Source organism: Carassius auratus, chromosome 49, assembly GCF_003368295.1.
Source record: "Carassius auratus strain Wakin chromosome 49, ASM336829v1, whole genome shotgun sequence".
Classification (NCBI taxonomy): domain Eukaryota; kingdom Metazoa; phylum Chordata; class Actinopteri; order Cypriniformes; family Cyprinidae; genus Carassius; species Carassius auratus.
In genome coordinates, this window is record NC_039291.1 from 12,510,010 (window position 1) to 12,529,194 (window position 19,185).

At 36.1% G+C, this 19,185-nt stretch overlaps 3 protein-coding genes and 1 pseudogene across 9 annotated transcripts; 2 read left to right on the top strand and 2 right to left on the bottom strand.

The window, feature by feature from the left end:
* Window positions 1–25: 25 nt before the first annotated feature.
* Window positions 26–7,176, bottom strand: ropn1l (rhophilin associated tail protein 1-like). 7 transcript variants are annotated; one of them, XM_026238084.1, is made up of 7 exons: window positions 6,116–6,272; window positions 5,739–5,905; window positions 5,505–5,628; window positions 5,254–5,415; window positions 4,225–4,400; window positions 1,071–1,163; window positions 26–672 (listed from the first exon to the last, which is right to left on the bottom strand). In XM_026238084.1, exons 2-6 carry the CDS (start codon window positions 5,867–5,869, stop codon window positions 1,094–1,096), a joined length of 663 nt encoding a protein of 220 aa, XP_026093869.1. In that variant the 5' UTR covers window positions 5,870–5,905; window positions 6,116–6,272; the 3' UTR covers window positions 26–672; window positions 1,071–1,093. The 7 variants fall into 7 exon arrangements, with proteins under 7 accessions (XP_026093869.1, XP_026093868.1, XP_026093865.1 ...); XM_026238083.1 differs by having other exon boundaries at window positions 27–677; XM_026238080.1 differs by lacking the exons at window positions 26–672; window positions 6,116–6,272 and adding an exon at window positions 7,040–7,176 and having other exon boundaries at window positions 945–1,163; window positions 5,739–5,875.
* On the top strand, window positions 6,724–8,286 carry LOC113066248 (arylamine N-acetyltransferase, pineal gland isozyme NAT-10-like). The gene has a single exon (XM_026238077.1). The coding sequence runs from the start codon at window positions 7,058–7,060 to the stop codon at window positions 7,898–7,900; it is 843 nt and encodes a 280-aa protein (XP_026093862.1). The 5' UTR covers window positions 6,724–7,057; the 3' UTR covers window positions 7,901–8,286.
* A 256-nt stretch (window positions 8,287–8,542) lies between these two features.
* Window positions 8,543–10,713, bottom strand: LOC113065957 (diamine acetyltransferase 1-like; annotated as a pseudogene).
* Window positions 10,714–11,415: 702 nt separating this feature from the next.
* On the top strand, window positions 11,416–18,525 carry LOC113066251 (acyl-coenzyme A thioesterase 9, mitochondrial-like). Its single transcript, XM_026238086.1, has 16 exons — window positions 11,416–11,550; window positions 11,795–11,883; window positions 12,672–12,698; window positions 14,371–14,416; window positions 14,527–14,697; window positions 15,296–15,333; window positions 15,647–15,730; window positions 15,812–15,915; window positions 15,999–16,072; window positions 16,161–16,228; window positions 16,318–16,429; window positions 16,514–16,604; window positions 16,732–16,817; window positions 16,905–16,992; window positions 17,087–17,237; window positions 17,311–18,525. Exons 1-16 carry the CDS (start codon window positions 11,537–11,539, stop codon window positions 17,370–17,372), a joined length of 1,305 nt encoding a protein of 434 aa, XP_026093871.1. The 5' UTR covers window positions 11,416–11,536; the 3' UTR covers window positions 17,373–18,525.
* Window positions 18,526–19,185: the final 660 nt, after the last annotated feature.

Genomic DNA, 19,185 nt, shown 5'->3' on the forward strand with positions numbered 1-19,185 from the left:
TATTTTTATTTTTGAGGGGGAGTATTAACCTTTTCTTTAAAGTTATATTACATTTTACAACTTCCAATTTTAACAATCAAACACCACAAACCTTAAACCCCCAAAATAGTTTTTAAAAATATGACAGCTCAAATAATAAACCAATTTCAAAAGAAGCATGATGCTAAGTGCTAATAGGTCTTAGACAGTTACATTAGCTCAGCACTCTGGCCTGATTAGGTTAATAAAGCCTCAGAAGCCGATCAAGAAGAGAGAACTTAATACTGAGTAAAGTTTACACGGTATCTACTCTAAATCATTCAAAAGCACTTAAAATAGAATCATTGACCAGCAAGCTTTGATATTAAGATGATGTCTGTATCAAACAACGATTTTTGAGTCGCTTTCTAATTTACACCAGTTTTAGATTGTTATGCTTGCTAAAAATAGTTTTTCATAAATTAGCTAATGGGACTGTATCATCATTCAGAAAAGGCTGTCAATCTAAAATTAGCTTGATTACTGATGGGTCAATCAGTTCATTTCAGAGAATATGTTGAGAATAGCCTTCATTAACAGGTCTGTGAAGGTTGAGTAGCTCCATTTGGTTCCAAATTAGTGCACAGCCTCTTTCCATCCTCAAAAGGGCATATCAGACTAACTGGGAGACTGGTGCCTGCTGCCGTGCCACTGCTTCTCTAAAACACAAAAAAATCTGATTTTGTAGTTCATGTCTGTATAAAAAGATAAATTGTGAGTGTGTGAAGTACATATATAATGTGGTTTCTTTTTTTAAATAGAAGAGCAGGAAAAACAAAGTAAGTGAAACCTATAGTATTAATGGGAAAACTGTAAACCGCAATCAAAACTGAAAGTTCATCATGCTTCCATATGCGCCTAATATTCCAGTAGCCTTGTTTTGTCTTCTTTTCGCTTTTGCAACATTATTCCAGGGAAGCTAGATGTGAGATTCAAGGATTTATTTGGATGAAATAATCAAATCCCTTCATAATATACAGGATAAAGAGGGCAAACACAAGACACAGTAACTAGGATCAATAGTTTTCAAGCGTGTTGTGAGATATCACCACCTGAGGACCATTTGTACTGGATTTTACTCAGGTTTCTCAGCACTACGGAGGCTCGTCAAATTTGACGGTTGCACCATTCCTCCTTGGCATTCTCTGAAAGCAGGAAAAACAAAGTTTCCAATTAAATGTCTACAATGAGATGTGCAATCTATTTTTTCATCATGACAGGAGATTGCTGCATCCAAGTTTACTTGCTTTTTAATCGTTTACTAACATCCTCTTTTCAATTCTCTTTTACTTTCAGTTGCTTTAGACTTATCCTTTTTCTAAAACACATGGTGATTGGAGTTGAAATTTTAGCTGTCTCATCACCTTGATGATCTGAGCTTCTTCATGTAACTTTTACTTTGCGTCTGTGTTTGTTGAGAGTTAAATAAATAACACATGCAAAGCAGCAGAAAAAAACGTCTCTGTTTACCTGTTGTTATGGTGAAATCCGTTTTTCTAAGACTTAAAGGCGCAATGTACCCAAAAAAAAATGTATTCCTCATATTCATGTCATTCCAAACCTGTGTGACTTTCTTTCTTCTGTTAAACACAAAATACAGTATTGTTCAAAATAATAGCAGTACAATGTGACTAACCAGAATAATCAAGGTTTTTCGTATATTTTTTTTATTGCTACGTGGCAAACAAGTTACCAGTAGGTTCAGTAGATTCTCAGAAAACAAATGAGACCCAGCATTCATGATATGCACGCTCTTAAGGCTGTTCAATTGGGCAATTAGTTGAATTAGTTGAAAGGGGTGTGTTCAAAAAAATAGCAGTGTGGCATTCAATCACTGAGGTCATCAATTTTGTGAAGAAACAGGTGTGAATCAGGTGGCCCCTATTTAAGGATGAAGCCAACACTTGTTGAACATGCATTTGAAAGCTGAGGAAAATGGGTCGTTCAAGACATTGTTCAGAAGAACAGCGTACTTTGATTAAAAAGTTGATTAGAGAGGGGAAAACCTATAAAAAGGTGCAAAAAATGATAGGCTGTTCAGCTAAAATGATCTCCAATGCCTTAAAATGGAGAGCAAAACCAGAGAGACGTGGAAGAAAATGGAAGACAACCATCAAAATGGATAGAAGAATAACCAGAATGGCAAAGGCTCAGCCAATGATCACCTCCAGGATGATCAAAGACAGTCTGGAGTTACCTGTAAGTACTGTGACAGTTAGAAGACGTCTGTGTGAAGCTAATCTATTTTCAAGAATCCCCCGCAAAGTCCCTCTGTTAAAAAAAAGGCATGTGCAGAAGAGGTTACAATTTGCCAAAGAACACATCAACTGGCCTAAAGAGAAATGGAGGAACATTTTGTGGACTGATGAGAGTAAAATTGTTCTTTTTGGGTCCAAGGGCCACAGGCAGTTTGTGAGACGACCCCCAAACTCTGAATTCAAGCCACAGTACACAGTGAAGACAGTGAAGCATGGAGGTGCAAGCATCATGATATGGGCATGTTTCTCCTACTATGGTGTTGGGCCTATTTATCGCATACCAGGGATCATGGATCAGTTTGCATATGTTAAAATACTTGAAGAGGTCATGTTGCCCTATGCTGAAGAGGACATGCCCTTGAAATGGTTGTTTCAACAAGACAATGACCCAAAACACACTAGTAAACGGGCAAAGTCTTGGTTCCAAACCAACAAAATTAATGTTATGGAGTGGCCAGCCCAATCTCCAGACCTTAATCCAATTGAGAACTTGTGGGGTGATATCAAAAATGCTGTTTCTGAAGCAAAACCAAGAAATGTGAATGAATTGTGGAATGTTGTTAAAGAATCATGGAGTGGAATAACAGCTGAGAGGTGCCACAAGTTGATTGACTCCATGCCACACAGATGTCAAGCAGTTTTAAAAAACTGTGTTCATACAACTAAATATTAGTTTAGTGATTCACAGGATTGCTAAATCCCAGAAGATAAAAAAATGTTTGTACAAAATAGTTTTGAGTTTGTACAGTCAAAGGTAGACACTGCTATTTTTTTGAACACACCCCTTTCAACTAATTGCCCAATTGCACAGCCTTAAGAGTGTGCATATCATGAATGCTGGGTCTTGTTTGTTTTCTGACAATCTACTGAACCTACTGGTAACTTGTTTGCCACGTAGCAATAAAAAATATACTAAAAACCTTGATTATTCTGGTTAGTCACATTGTACTGCTATTATTTTGAACAATACTGTATGATCTTTTGAAAAATCAACTGTGTTTTGATACAGTTAAAAGCATCTTTTATTTTTTTTATATTTGAATACATTTTCATTTTTGGATGAACTATGCCATTAAATAACATTTTTAAGAAATTATCTAATTATATTATGGACATTTTAATTTAGCCATTTTTCATACTTGGGACAGTCCATGTCCATTTTTTTAATATGTACAAAGCACCTACTAATGTATTGTCTGCATTGAATTAAATAAGACTAAAAAATGTTTGTACTTAAAAATTACAAAGAGATTGATGGTTGATTTATGACGTCATAAAGTCTATTAATCTATCAAGACTAAATAGTTAAAAATATTTAGCTAAAATCGAATACAGGGAATAAAATCATGTTTCTTTGAATGCAACTTATAAAGCTGCTTGCTGTTGGTGTGCTGGTAAAGTATAACAACAAAACCACCCACAAAACACAGATTCTGACTAGTGCAATGATAATTTCTGGTATTGTTTCTGCAGTTATAGACTGAATAGTATAAACTTTAAAGAAAATAATGGTGCAGATTTTTTTCGGTTCTAAGAAAGAAACAACAGGCAGCTTTATATTTTGACATTCAAATTCATTTTCAAATTCTAACAAAAACGTCTTGAAGGTGCCTCAAGGAGCAATGTCAAGGCAATTAATTTTATTCCTTTTCACTTTTCCTCCTAAAAGACCTCTTTGGCAACAAAGGTAAAACAGAAAATAAATTGTCACCTACAAAAATGTGTCTAATTCGTTCAATAAAGCCTCCTATTGCTCATTTTGACTGCGTCTTACACATGTTGGCACCTACGATCATACCATTTATTGTGTGAGTTTTTCCAGGGCCATTAAACTAGTAGCATTAAAAGTAATACTTTAAAGTAACTTTAAGACAGTGTTTTACGGTAAGTTAAACTGAATGCATCTGTGTGTGTGTGTGTAGGGGTGTGTGTGTGTGTGTGTACTCACGCATACTCCTCTAAACTATGCAAGAAGCTATCAATCTGTTCTTTAGGAATTTCTCCATCCAGATGGGCCAAGTATGTGTACAGACTCTGAAACGTGTCAAAAGGAATCTGGGCTGCACCACCCTGGGGGTCCTCTGTGAGTATCTCACATGCATGTTTCAAAGCACTTGTGATGGTCTGTGGGAACAGTAAAACAGTACATTTTTTCAAAACATTGCAAACTTTGAACGAATTGCCCCTATAATTGTGTGTATTATTGTCTTTGTGAATCTTAAGTTCTTATCCAACGCCTTGAAATTGGAAACGATTTAAAATCCAACACTGCCATCTAGAGCCAGTTAGTAGAATTACATTTGTAACATCTCAAATAAAGCCAACTCACACAATATAATTAAAGAAATAGTTCGCCCAAAAATGTATATATATATATATATATATATATATATATATATATATATATATACACTGAACATTTCCTCACCTCTTTAGGCCATCCAAGATTTTGATGAGTTTGTTTTTCATCAGAACAGATTTGGATCGATTTAGCATTACATCACTTGCACACCAGTGGATCCTCTGCAGTGAATGGGTGCCATCAGAATGAGAAAAGCTGATAAAAACATAAGTAACCAACATGGCTAAAGTCCGTCATTTAATGTCTTAAATATACAAATCCATCCATAAGGCATTTTAACCTTAAACCGTTGATTCCATAACTCCATAATTATGGATTATAAACTCATGTTTTTGCCATAAATTATGGTTCAAATGGCTTAGTCCCACTGGAGTGCCCCAGAATACTAACGGATTACTGTAATGTTTTTTTCAGCTGTTTGAACTCTAATTCTGACGGCGCCCATTCACTGCAGAGGATCTATTCGTGAGCAAGTGATGTAATCCTAAATTTTTCTTTTGATTAGGAAACAAACTCTTCTACATCTTGGATGGTTAATCCAGTTCATTTCCAACAAATTCTAGTTTTCTGGATGAATAATTCATTTAATGTACTGTTAAATACACAGCCACTCACCCCACCCAAAGCACTGCATCCTAAAGCAAAAACCTGCATCCAGTTGATATTTTCACTGAAGCTGCCAAGAGCTAGGATTGTGTCGAGCTGTTCAATAGGTAAGCACAGGCCTTTCCACTTCTGAAGAAGCTCCTCTTTTGTAATCGTTTCTTTTGGTGCGAACTACAGGTGAGAGAAAAGTCATTCATATTCACAAATATATCTGTGCTGTTCTGTGTGTAAACATACAAGAGAGGTACAGTGGCTCACACCTGTTGATGAAGGATCTTTAGAAGCCCTGGTGTAAGCCCTGTGTCTGTTTTCTGAGTTGCCACTGGCATTTCCAGCCTCTCCTTGACTGGTAGGTCCTGACCTTTTGATAATGCTGAAAAATAGCTGAAAGAGAAAGAAGTTTTATTGTTGTTATTTATCTTTATTATATTTCCATTGCAATATAAAGCATACATTATATATAATGCCACGCTTCTTCAAAAAGCAACACTTACTCAGCTGCCCATTGCAGCACATCATGTGGCTGTGTCTTGATTGCAGCTTTAGTGAACTGCTTTAAAATATCCGGCAGCTCTGGAGGGATGTTGATCTGCTGGGCGCAGTACATCGTCTCAGGAGGAGGCATCACTTGCTTGTATTTTAAAAGAATGACAGAGAGAAGCTGAACACAAAAGAGCACCAAAGGGACATTGGGAAGTCAGAATATCATCTAATACATGCATTACGAAAAATGGCTCAGTCAGCATCTTTTCCAGAGCTACACACTAATACATGACTAAAAATCGTGTTACTTTAAATTTGCTACTACAGCACAGGCTTGCTTTCATGTTGGGCTAAATAGCATTTAATCTAAACACACGAAAGAACCTACCGTTTTAAGGTTATCTTAAACACGGAGTTGTAATGAAGTCCTTCTTTGTAAATATGGTAATATAAATTTGTAATTTATGTATACTATAGTATAATATGAACTATTTTGTCATCTTATTAGACAGCAGCGAGTTGCACTTATTTGTTTTTCATAGCAACGGTTTATTTATAAGCATCGCATAGAAACCAAAAAGTCCTCCGAGATCTGATTGGCCAATGCCAGCAAAGAGGGCGTAAACCGGCGCTTTTTGTTGCCATGTCCATTGATTTTAATTCGCTTGTTAGTTTTTTTCGCGTATAAATGTGAATTATTTAATTAATAATTATAATAAATAAATAAAAGGGCTTTGTTTTAATATTGATTGGCTTCTCATCCAATGATGCGCTAATCTGACGCTTTTGCTTAAGAAATGTTTTAATCTATGCAGACTGTATGAAAAATGATTAATGTTCATTAAAATTGTTAATATTTTGTTTAAGAAAAACAACTATTAAAAATAAATCATTTTGAATGGGTTTAGCCTCACATCATTATCGTTTTATTTAATATTTCCAAAACAATCGCTTATTTTGGTTGTTTTGTTTTAACTGAGTTGTTTTCTCGTGATATCTGGCAACACCTCAAAGCGGAACTGTTCTGTTAACGTCTACATTGGTTTAAAATCAACTTTTTTTTTTCATTTATTATATTTGCAATATAATTTCAACCGTCTTCTTCAAACATAGCAAACTGTTATGGAAGGATTGATGAGAAAGTTTCATGTCCTTATACATTTTTTATGAGACAACTGGACTTCCGAGAAAGTACAGCCCAGGTTACAGCCTATGCAAAGTGAAAACTTGTTTAAAGGTAGCTTATGTTGCTTGCTCTTGGTAGCTGTGGTCAGCAGGGTACAGTTTTCTTAGCTTAACTAACGTTACATACCTGAGGTCTTTGCAAAACATGGATGTTGAAAAGTATTTGGCACGTATCGGCTGTTCGGGACCATGTCCTCCGACACTGGAGACGTTGCGATACGTTCACCTGAATCACTTAATGACAGTTCCCTTTGAGAATCTCACCATTCATATCGGAGAGCGGGTCAGGCTCGAGTTGCCACTTTTATATGAAAAAATCGTCGTCATGCGCCGTGGAGGATTCTGCTATGAGAATAATGGGCTCTTCTCGTGGCTTCTGTCTCAGATGGGCTTTGACGTGACTGTTCTCTCCGCACAGGTCAGGAATCAGTTCACCGGTGCTTACGGACCTCCGTTTGACCATTTCATCATGATGGTCAAGCTGGATGGACACAGATGGCTCTGTGATGTAGGGTTTGGATCCGGATTCCAGCTCCCCCTCTCTCTTGAGACCGACAGTCCTCAAGTCCAGAGCCACGGAGTGTATCGCCTCAGATCTCAGGGAAACTTCATTTTCATGGAAATGAAATCTGTGACTGAAGTGGTTGGAGAAGAATGTTGGACGGAACTGTACAAATTCACTCTGGAGCCACGTGAAAGAGATGACTTCAGAACCATGTGTGGTTACCATCAGAGTTCTGCCAGCTCGATTTTCTTCTGCAAGTCTCTCTGTTCACTCTTACTGCCCACTGGAAGAATCACAATCATGGGCCACAGGTTGATTAGAACCAGTCTGTCCTCAGTTGAGGGACAACAAGCTACAAAAACCACTACAGAGCTTTCAGATGGAGAAATCACAGAGTTGTTGAGAGAAAAGTTTGAAATTGTTCTTCATTCTCCACTCACTCCAAAAGATGTTGAGATTGTACCACCACCAGTTACTTATTGATTGTTTGTTAGGTCCCTCTTGATTTTTAAGTATATCTATTTTTGTTCTCTCCATTAAACACACAAGGAAGAAATATTAAATTACTTTGTAGTGTACTCTAGTTCTTGTAAGCAATTACTCAGGCCATGAATTGTAATTATTTATAGGTCTATCCAGATTAAGCTGTTAACTTTGAAGTGCCTTTTCCAATTAGTAAAATTATTTTAAGTACATTTATCTTTAAGCGTCAGACAAATTATGTATTTGTGTTAATAAAGTAATAACATTTTGAATTAAAATGAAGTTACTGAAATTTTGTTGATGTGTTAAGAAAATGCATTCAATCCCAGTGAAGGTGTGAGCTTCATTGTTCCAGTGTTATTTACGTATCCTCTATATACTATTACTGTGTGTGTGTGTGTGTGTGTGTATATATATATATATATATATATATATATATATATATATATATATATATATATATATATATATATATATATATATACATACATACATACATACATACATACATCATACATACATACATACATACATACATACATACATACATATATATATATATATATATATATATATATATATATATATATATATATATATATATATATACATACATACATACATGAAGGAGATAGTAAGTTTTACCAGCACAGTATAATTTTACTTCTGCACATAAATGTACACTACAGCAGTAAGCATTTGGAGCAGCCTGAAAAAGAGAGCTATACCTTAAAAGCATTTTAATTAAGGATTAAAATATTATTATATTTATTATTAAATATTACTAACAAATGGTTGTGACGTGAGTCATCAGTCTCTCCCTTAACACTGGAGCTTCGGGACAGCTCACTCTTGAGTAGACATTTTCAGAAGACTCTCCTTATCGATCCTGAAAAGTCACCATCCGTCCTGCAGCGAAAGGTCTGAAGCCCCATGACGCTTGTAAAAGTCAATGGATGCTTTGTTGGACTCAGCCACAATGAAATGCATACTGCTGCACCGATTCTTCACCGCTGTCTGCAGGTGGAAACAGAACTGTTTAGATGTGTAATGCATAAAATCATTTAAAGACAACATAAAACACATTTCTGTGGTCTAGTATTTTGAGTTTGAAACTACTTGCTTATACTAATTTTGTGTCAGGAATAACCCAGTTTTGTATCCATGTTTGTCTTTAATGATGCTAACTGCACATACAACAAATGTTAACAGGTTGACTTACAGCACTGAGGGTTTTCAGGATTTCAGATCCAATTCCAAAACCTGTGAAGCATTAAACTGGTCAAGGGAATTTAGGTAACACCTAGTTTCATAAAATTCACCTTAATAACACAACCTTACCTCTGTAATCTTTCATTACATAAAAATCTTCAAGGTACAGCAGTTTGCGAATCCAAGGGTCAGATAAGTGAAATAGAACATGGCAAATCCAATCACAGAATAACCTATAAGTGAACACGGCTTTCTTACACAATTACACTACATGCTTGTGCATCAAAGTAAAAACAAAGATCATCTCTGTCTTTAATATTTGGTCTCTGAATCCGTCCTCTATCAGATATAAACACTGAACTTTTGCTGTCACTCCAGGGCAGGCAAATTTAACATTTTATATATTATGTAATTTCATCTTTCTCAATTAATATAACTTGATCTTCCATTTCTTCATACTTGGCGAGTTCCTTCAAAAGGTAGAAAAAAAAGATGCTGTTTGAACTTCAACTTGTTTGAACATAGGGATTTTTAAACACATTTCCGATATTTCCATATACATTACTAGTGTCTCCCACACATTGATTTATTTGTGGCGTTTGACTTCGCTGAATAAACATGAGCACTGCACAGTCATACCAGGACACGGGTGTTTTATATGAATGTAGACCTATCTCTAAATGAGGGAACGACTGTCTTCAGAAAAGTTTCGCAGACGTTTTCATTTATGTCTGATAAAGTAGAGTTCATGAGCAGAGTTGATTTAATGACAGTTTTATCACTCTAAAAGCGCCTACTGCTGGCAGAGAATGAATTTGCATTTTCAATAAGCCCCTCTCCAGCAATATTTCCAATATTTTTGTTGTTGTTACATTTTTTTCCCCCACTTTTTATTTTATTTTTTTCTGGCTGAAGCACTTTTTTTTTTTTTTTTAGAATTCTCTTCTACTCACCAAGCCTGCAATTATCTGATCCAAAGTACAGCAAAAACAGTAACATTTAGAAATATTTTTTAATACTTAAAATTGCTTTCTACTGTATTTGAATAGATTTTCAAATGTAATTTATTCTTGTAATCAAAGCAAAATTTTCAGCATCATTACTCCAGTCTTCAGTGTAATAGAAATTAATCCTTTTATTTACCAAGGATGCTTAAAATGTATCAAAAGTGATAACAGAGGCATTTATAATGTAACAAAATATTTCTATATCAGATAAATAGTGTTGATATCGATATAAGAATTTTATCGTATTGACCGAGATTAAGAAATACTTTGTGATATGAATTTTGGCCATATCGTCCAGCCCTGTTTGAACGTCAAGTTCTGTAGGCGATGGGCCTATGCTCTTTATGTCATATTTGGATACTCTTATCAATGTCATGAAACCTTTTGAAATAATTTAACATCATTATAAAAATCATAATAGGTGACATTAACTTTTAAAATAATAACATGGGTCATAATACAAAATAAAAGTTTAAAAGTTTCGAAAGCACATTCTTGCTACCATAAACAAACCAGGGTGAAATCTACCTAAATGAGTCGCAATATGTCAGGCACGTCTTTAGGCTCCGCTTTACGCAAATTAAAATCGGCCATTTTCTTCTTTTACTCTTTTTCCCTTTTCTCACTAGTCCTCTATGTGTGAAGAGAAGCAAAAGGTGTTTCTTCATTTGCTTCCCAGAATATTACACTCCGATGTTTACCGTAATAACGTTTTCTCAGATTGTTTACCAATAGCAGTCAATTAAGGCTATGACACACCATTATTTTTGGCTCATGCTAGTGCGTAACCTCAAAGTTTCGAATTTGCATTTCGAATGTAAAGATGTCAGCCAATCACAACAGTTGTCATTAACTCTGGAGTCTCAGCAGACATGCCCCTTCAAACAGAGCATTCAAACCAGAGGGATGTAAAAATGCTTTTTATTTCTAAATTTTAAATCTAAAAATCATACTAACAATGTAAGTACACCTAAGGAAACATTAAAAAAAAGCATTTAAAAAAAAAGAAAATAATCCATGTCATGACTCATGGCACCTTTAATATTATGTCATATCAGTAGGATCAAAACACTGTAGGAATGTATATATTTACTACATAACGTTTGTTCGTTTGAAGGACATTTCCTTCCAAATAATGTAAAAGACGTGTAAATCTCTTTTTGAAGACCACATTTTAGCATTTTTATGACTCGCTATCAAAACATAACGGCCGTAATTACAGTAGAAGTTAGCCTGTTAGTGAGTAAATAATATTTTATGTGCGCCTTTAAAACGGTTAGTACGGTACACTAGCCGCGCCTTCCAGGAAGTGAGAATCACTGTCAGTTTAGAAATCTGTCCTGTAGAAGCGATTTGTTGTATGTCTCACGAAATCATTTGTATTATACAATAAAGTGGTGAGCCAAGAACAAGGAAAATGTTTTCTGCGCGGTGAGTTTTACAGTCTTTCACGCATTTGTTGTGAACTCATCATTTGTGAGTCATGCACTGTTTTTATACAGTCTATGGTGATGCATGAGGGATTCCAGACCAGCCTGGTCTCTCAATAGGACCTTTTTTTATATACCGTTTCTTTAGTTAAGAGTTCCATAATTTTGCGATTTTACTATTAGCAGTTTTGTGAAGTAAAGTTTTCCAGTAAGCTCTTTCTCCCATGTCTTTGCTTTATGTAAAGGGTCCTGAAGTCTGCATCGTTGATAATGTGCAGAGGGCTTTCCACGAGTCAAATGTGCCGCCAAGGGAAAGCACCAGATATGGCTGATGGTAATTATAAAAATAATAATAATAAAAATAAAGATGTTTTAATATAGTCAGTGTAAGGCAATGAAATATATATATAGATAGATAGATATATGCAGTATAGACCAAAAGTTTGGACACACCTTCTCATTCAAAGAGTTTTCTTTATTTTCATGACTATGAAAATTGTAGATTCACACTGAAGGCATCAAAACTATGAATTAACACGTGGAATTATATATGGAATTATAAACATAACAAAAAAGTGTGAAACAACTGAAAATATGTCATATTGTAGGTTCTTCAAAGTAGCCACCTTTTGCTTTGATTACTGCTTTGCACACTCTTGGCATCCTCTTGATGAGCTTCAAGAGGTAGTCACCTGAAATGATCTTCCAACAGTCTTGAAGGAGTTCCCCGAGAGATGCTTAGCACTTGTTGGCCCTTTTGCCTTCTGTCTGGGGTCCAGCTCACCCCTAAACCATCTCGATTGGGTTCAGGTCCGGTGACTGTGGAGGCCAGGTCATCTGGCGCAGCACCCCATCACTCTCCTTCTTGGTCAAATAGCCCTTGATGCCTTCAGTGTGAATCTACAATTTGGTCTGTGCTGTATATATATATATATATATATATATATATATATATATATATATATATATATATATATATATATATATATATATATATATATATATATATATTTTTTTTTTTTTTATTTATTTTTTTTTTTTTTTTACACTGTAATCATTAGCCTATAATAATTTTCTATCAGTGTGTGTTCCAAGTCCTGACCTTTTTTTCTGTCCCCACAGGAAACACATTTTTACTTGTGAGCAATGGTAAAATATAAGAACATTTACTCTCTTTGATATTCTTATTTGTCTTCATAAACACTGTCCTGCTGTTATTTCATGGTTTATGTGCATGAAGTTCTTTGTACTTTCACATCTAGAGCCCTATCTTGCACCCAGCGCAATTGACTTTGTACACCGACGCATGTGTCATTCCTATTTTGCACCCGCGCAAAGCGTGTTCCGGCGCAAACAATCCCTGGTGCTATTTTGCTGTTCCATTAAACAATTGCGCCACTGACCAGAAAAAACCTAGTCTAAAGTCAGTGGTGCGTTGCGCGTTGTTCATTATGCTATTTTAGGGGCGCATGCTTGACCATAATGTATAGCGTGCACAACGCGCATACACTTTGCTCATGTAATCTACACAGATGCAACAGTTATTTTTGCAAATCATAAATCAAAAAAATATTAACACATGAGATGACGGAAATCATGACGCTATTTTGGGTGGGTTTCTCCCATCCCCATACAACACAACTTCTCTGTCTTTCACTGCTCTTACAAGAACATCAGTCTCCTCGGCTGTGAACCGCTCCTGGCGTGCGCCTGGTAAATACGCTATAATAATAGCAATCCATAATGGAGCTTGCGCACTTGCTTTTAAAGGGAATGTTGGGTGACACTCTGATTGGTTTATTTCACGTTATGCCCAAACCACACCTATGAATAATGAAGCTACTTCAGACCAACCCATTTTAGATTTGCGCCGGGCGCAAGAGTCATTTATCCCGCCGGGAAAATAGCAACAGTGCCGAGACCCGCCCACAAACTTACTTGCGCTCAGGGGGCAAGGAACTCGACCGGAAGTTGAAGTCGGGTGGGGGCTGCCATCTTTTAGCAGAACTTCACTTGCGTTAGCATTCCCATTGACTCCCATTCATTTTGCCGTCACTTTGACAGCGAATAACCTACATCTGAGGCGTTTAAAGACTCCATTACCTTCTATGTTACATTATGGCCCCGTATAAACAGTTTTTGTAAAAAATAGGCTAACGATTGCGTCATAACCACTCGTCTCTCTGTTGCATTACCGTACAGACAGGAGGAGAAGCTCGCAGGCAATTAACTTAATTTGGCGTACTGTAGTTACATTTTAAAATACTATACAAAATAATTAATCAGAATACTTACTCCTGCTCACTCACGACAAAGAACTCCCCGCTCAAGCTCGTCGTCTCTGCAAGATTAACGATGGCAGTTTGCACGCACAGCCACTTAGAAGATTTACATCTGTCAGACAGGTTGCTGACGTCGTCAAGCTTCGTTTGAGTCTGCGCGTCAGAAACGGAAGTGCTAAAAAACACTAAAAATGGGATTCACTTGTCTCAATTGAGTTCCAATGGGGTCGCTGTGTCCATTTCTTTTACTGTCTATGCTTGCGCTTCGCGCTTTGACACATGCGTTTCAGATCGTTTAAATAGGGCCCCTAGTGTTTTTTTCCTCAAATGCCTTCAGCCTGTGAGCGGCCTGTTCATGCAGACTAGTTTTGGTTCCTTTCTAATACATCGTTCCTGTTGACTATTTTTTCTGTGTCTCTGTATTAAATTATGTTGATACAAATGCTGCTTTGCTTTTCATTCCAACACTACTCTTAAGTACATACATTATGTGATGTCTCAGTACATCATTAACGCTCCATTCCTCCTTATTTTCCCAGTTCGCAACAGGCTGCGGGAGATCGTTGGAGCGTCCACCAACTGGAAGTATGTTACTGTATTTACAATTGTGTTATTATGTTATCCCTTCTGCAGAATGTCACCAGTATGTTACCACTTAGCATAAAACATTGCATTCTCTCCATTTTGTTGTACAGAGATCATCAGCAAGCATTAGCTGAGCGTGCATCACTAAGCCAGTATCTTGCTCAGAGTCAAGATGAACTTCCTGCAAAGACAATGAAGGACAGTGCAGTGGAGGCACATCTTCCTCTGGGTTCCCAGCCTGCCTTGAGAGAGAAATACCTCAACTATCACAACAGTGTCAGGTGCTAAAAGACCACCACTTCTCTCCTGCAGTAGAGCTGCACAATTAATCGAATTATTAAATGTGGTTGCAATTATGAATGTCAAACTATATCTATCGTTCAAAGGCACAATTACAAAAAAGTCCACTTACAGTGCTTAAGATGTGTTTTTATTTCTCGTTCTACAGGTTATCTTAAGGGGTTTCCATTGTTTTAATTTGAGTCTTAGTATAACATCATAATACCATGCATATTTTAACTTTATTTATTTAAAGAAGGATCCAATCCAATGTATAATTGACATTTGAGGCTTAATGCTATAGAAAAGCAGAGTTTTCAGCTTGTTTATTTTCATATAAATATATAGCATGCAATTGTTTCAGACAATGGTATAAAGCTATCGTAATTAATTATCGCAATTACGGTTTCATGGGAATAATCAACAATTATGATTTTTGTCATAATCGTGCAGCACTAAACTGCAGCATAAATTCCCGGTTGCTTGTCTGTTCTCAAATTAGTGGGATTTGGAAATATCAAACTTCGCAACCAGTCATTTTTTAATATTCATTCGGATCCGAGTACATTTTCTTTTGTTTAAATACATTTTTCTCAACAGGTTTGGAAGGATTTTGGAGGACTTGGACAGTTTAGCAGGTAATAAATGCATCTTAAAAATATAGGTTCCAAAAGGAGTGATGCCATTTAAAGATTTGTTTTATTTTCCTCAAAGAACTTTTCGGTGAATATTTTTTAAAAGAACCATTTTTTCTCAGTGTAAAGAACATTTTAAAAATCTTAAAGATCATTTTCCCATGATTAAGAACCTCTTGTGGAATGGAAGGGTTTCATGGATGTTAAAAGTTCTTATTTTGAAATTAGATGCTTATAAAGAAACGTTGTTTTTTAAATGGAAGATGTAGACAATCACAGCCGTCTTTTCACATACAGTTTCATTCTTGTCTCTTAGTGCTCATCTGTTATTCTCACACATGGAATAAAGAGCTGAAAAGATCTCCACTGTCTATCGTCACCGCCCTAGTGGACAAGATCGGTATTACTTCTTGAATTAGTAGACGTTTTAGGTGGGGTTGTTGTCGTTAAATGAATTAAATTTAGTTTTATTACTTCACAGATATGAGAAAAAACATAATCTACCCCGACTGTGACATTAAGTTCACGGGTCATGTGACATGGGTTGGCAAAACCTCAATAGAAGCTAAAATGCACGTGTCTCAGGTATTCCTAAAGTCTGTTTATGAAACATGTATTACATGTGGCACATAAAAGAGTCATTGAACTTAAACCAGCCATTTTCACAGTATCATGATGGGGCGTACACTGATGTATTAGATGCCACATTTGTAATGGTGGCTCGAGATCCTGAAAACAAAAGGTAACTTTAAACCTGTTGGTATGATCGAGAATCTATGACTGCTGTATTGTGTCTGTAAATGTGTACTGGCTATGTACTGTTTTTCCAGGGCAGCTTTTATAAACCCACTAAAACTAGAGAGTCCAGAGGAAGAGGCCATTTTTCAACAAGGAGAGAGTGAGTAGCGCTTTTGTTGGTCTGTAATCACAATTGCTACTTCATTTTGAAGCATTTAGAGCAAGACCGATGCTCTCTATATTGATCAGTTAACAAGACGAGGCGTGTGGAGCTGAGCACAGCCTCTCTTCTGAAAGTGGCCCCTACAGCTGAGGAGAGGACTCGCATTCACAACCTGTTCCTCAACACTCTAGACACACAGTCAGATTTATTAACACTACACCGTTATAAATCTGTGCCTTTGCCTTTGCCCATTTCTTAACAATATTTACCTTCTTCCAATAGAACTGTCAGCTTTCGGAGTCGTATTTTACCACCTAACTCCGTGTGGATGGAAGATGCCAAAATGAAAGGGCTTGAGATTTGCCATCCACAAGTAAGTAGTTTTTGCAAAACTTAATCGATGAAACTGACTGTCTCAATTAGTACATTTAGTACATTAGTACATTAGTACATTAGTACATTAGCACTCACTGACGTTCTTTATTCTTTATATTATACAGGAAAGAAATATCTTTAACCGGATATTTGGTGGTTTTTTGATGAGAAAAGCCTATGAACTTGGTTGGGCGAATGCCTGTGCATTTGTGTAAGAGATCCCCCTTTGCTATCTATTGAATATTTACCGTAAAGAAGTCTTTTCATTCATCTACATGGCTGTATTTGGATCTTTTAGTGGTAGCAGACCAACACTGGTGGCTGTCGATGACATCATATTTCGAAAACCAGTAGAAATTGGCTCTTTGCTATTGCTGTCCTCACAGGTTTCTAAATTGTTAAAAATCAAATGCATGAATTTGTAGCTTTTTCTTTTTTTATCCCTTCAGAATAAGATTGATGATAATACTATGCTGTCAGGTTTGTTACACAGAAGGGATGCACATTCAGGTCAGGGTTCACACAGAGGTGCTTGACCCATTGACCCGACAACACAGCACCACAAATGTATTTCACTTCACTTTTTGCATTGAGAAGGATATCCCAGCTGTTGTACCACAGAGCTATGGAGGTCAGATTTTCACAATATTAATACTTTGTATATTAATGGTATTACCAGTAACTAATATTGTTGCCATTTGCAGAGTCTATGCTTTATCTGGATGGAAAGAGGCACTTTGATGAGACCATGAGGAGTCAAGGTTGAGCATCTGGGATGTGCAGGGATGAAAGTTCTCTTTTTTTATTTATTTCCGTTCATTTTATATTCACTATATTTCTTATTGTTTGCTGCATTTGACGTAAATGTAAAACATTATTTTTCACAATTTTAAACTTACAGTGGGAGAGGAGCATTTAGTGAAATGGTTTTGCAGTGAAAGGTGTTTTTTTATGTATCTTGATTGTGTTAATATTGAACCTATTTAGTCATTAAGACTTATAATAGACTATGTTCTGTTTGCACTACAATGCCATTCATAAGAAGATATGACAAAACTCTTAAACCAAGTGATTTTGGTTGTACTGTTACTGATCTGAATGCAGCCAAAGCGATTTATGAAACAACTGCTAACTTGGAAAAGGATATACATATTTGCACACATTCTAAGAATAAGTCTTCCTTCCTTCCTTCCTTCCTTCCTTCCTTGATATTCTCAAAATGAAACAAGGAAATCCGAAACTTGAGATCAAATTATGAGAGCACTGCCTCACCAAACACTCTAAAAACTGTACCTAACACATTTGGACTAGAATGCACATTATGAATAAGAATCGGGTTCTGCCGTTATATCTGCATATGTTTCAGAATGCTGACAAATTGGCATGTATATAAATATCCATTTTTGCATTAATATTTTAAATGCAACAAACAACCTTGGACATTGCAAAAAATGGTAGTAAGAACCTAGAATGGACTCTGTAAGAAGTTAAAGTGCCCCTGTTATGGGTTATGAAAGGTTCATATTTTGGTTTTGGGAGTCCCCAACAACAGGCTGACATGCATGCAAGGTCAAAAAATACTTTCAGCATCTTAGAATGTGCATTTTACCTTATTTGCTCAAAAATTAGTTTAACGATAGATTTTCCCAAACCCCTCCTTTCCGTAATGCTAATCTGCAGTGATTTTACACTAACATGTAAAAGAAATGTATGTGAAAGAAAGTAGCTTCAGGGAGATTTATAGTGCACTTCATGTACACACTACCTGTAGCAGAATGACCAACAAATGCATGCCTTTTTTCACAAAATATGTTTACCATCATTTATTTTCTAAATACTTGTATTATTTTAAGTTTGTATGAGTATTCTTGTTTGTTTCTTATAAATACAGAACATTAAATATGCTTGTTTACATCTGACTAACATTTGCCTTATGTGTAATGCACATTTCAGAGCTGTGTTCTCTTTATTTATTCAATGAGCGAAAGTGTGCTGGTCATGTGATCTAAACAGTGGTCCCCGTGAGGTCCCCCACTCCATATAAAGTGAAATAAAACTAAAAATTGTACTCGGGGTGCTTATGACTGGAGTTTTCATCTCATGTGAATGTTCCATTTAAAAAATTTTGTACTATTCTTTTATCTGTTTAAAAAATTGTAGTGACGTAACGATCAGTGAGCAATCTCAAGCGTTGTCCTCATAGTTGCTTCCCCCGGGTGTTAAACTCGTGAAATTTCAAGTGTGATAGATAGCCACTACATCAAGAAGTTTTTATTATATTTGATCATTTTAACACAGCGAGTAAATATGTTTTTCCTACTTATTTTGTATATATACCATATATTAGTAGAAATCTGTTCTTTACTACTGTCTTCTCAGGTTAGAAAGTTTTGCTGTTTCAGCTTAATTTAAATATCATTCACACTAACAAAATGGTGATCTCTTTATCAGGTTTGTTACACAGAAGTGATGTATGTCCAGGTCAGGGTTCATTCAGAAGTGCTTGATCATTTGACCCAGCAGCACAACATCACCAATGTGTTTCACTTCACTTTCTGTCTTGAAAAGGATGTCTCAGC

Bases quoted from the DNA above. Each gene is read 5' to 3' on its own strand.
- ropn1l (XM_026238084.1), bottom strand. From the start codon at position 5,869: ATGCCTCCTCCTGAGACGATGTACTGCGCCCAGCAGATCAACATCCCT. The intron at 5,629-5,738 runs GTAAGTGTTGCT...TTTCTCTTTCAG, and splicing joins GTGCTGCAATGGGCAGCTGA to CTATTTTTCAGCATTATCAA. The intron at 1,164-4,224 runs GTGAGTACACAC...TCCTGCTTTCAG, and splicing joins CATAGTTTAGAGGAGTATGC to AGAATGCCAAGGAGGAATGG.
- LOC113066248 (XM_026238077.1), top strand. From the start codon at position 7,058: ATGGATGTTGAAAAGTATTTGGCACGTATCGGCTGTTCGGGACCATGT.
- LOC113066251 (XM_026238086.1), top strand. The intron at 11,884-12,671 runs GTAATTATAAAA...CTGTCCCCACAG, and splicing joins AGCACCAGATATGGCTGATG to GAAACACATTTTTACTTGTG. The intron at 15,916-15,998 runs GTATTCCTAAAG...CCATTTTCACAG, and splicing joins CTAAAATGCACGTGTCTCAG to TATCATGATGGGGCGTACAC.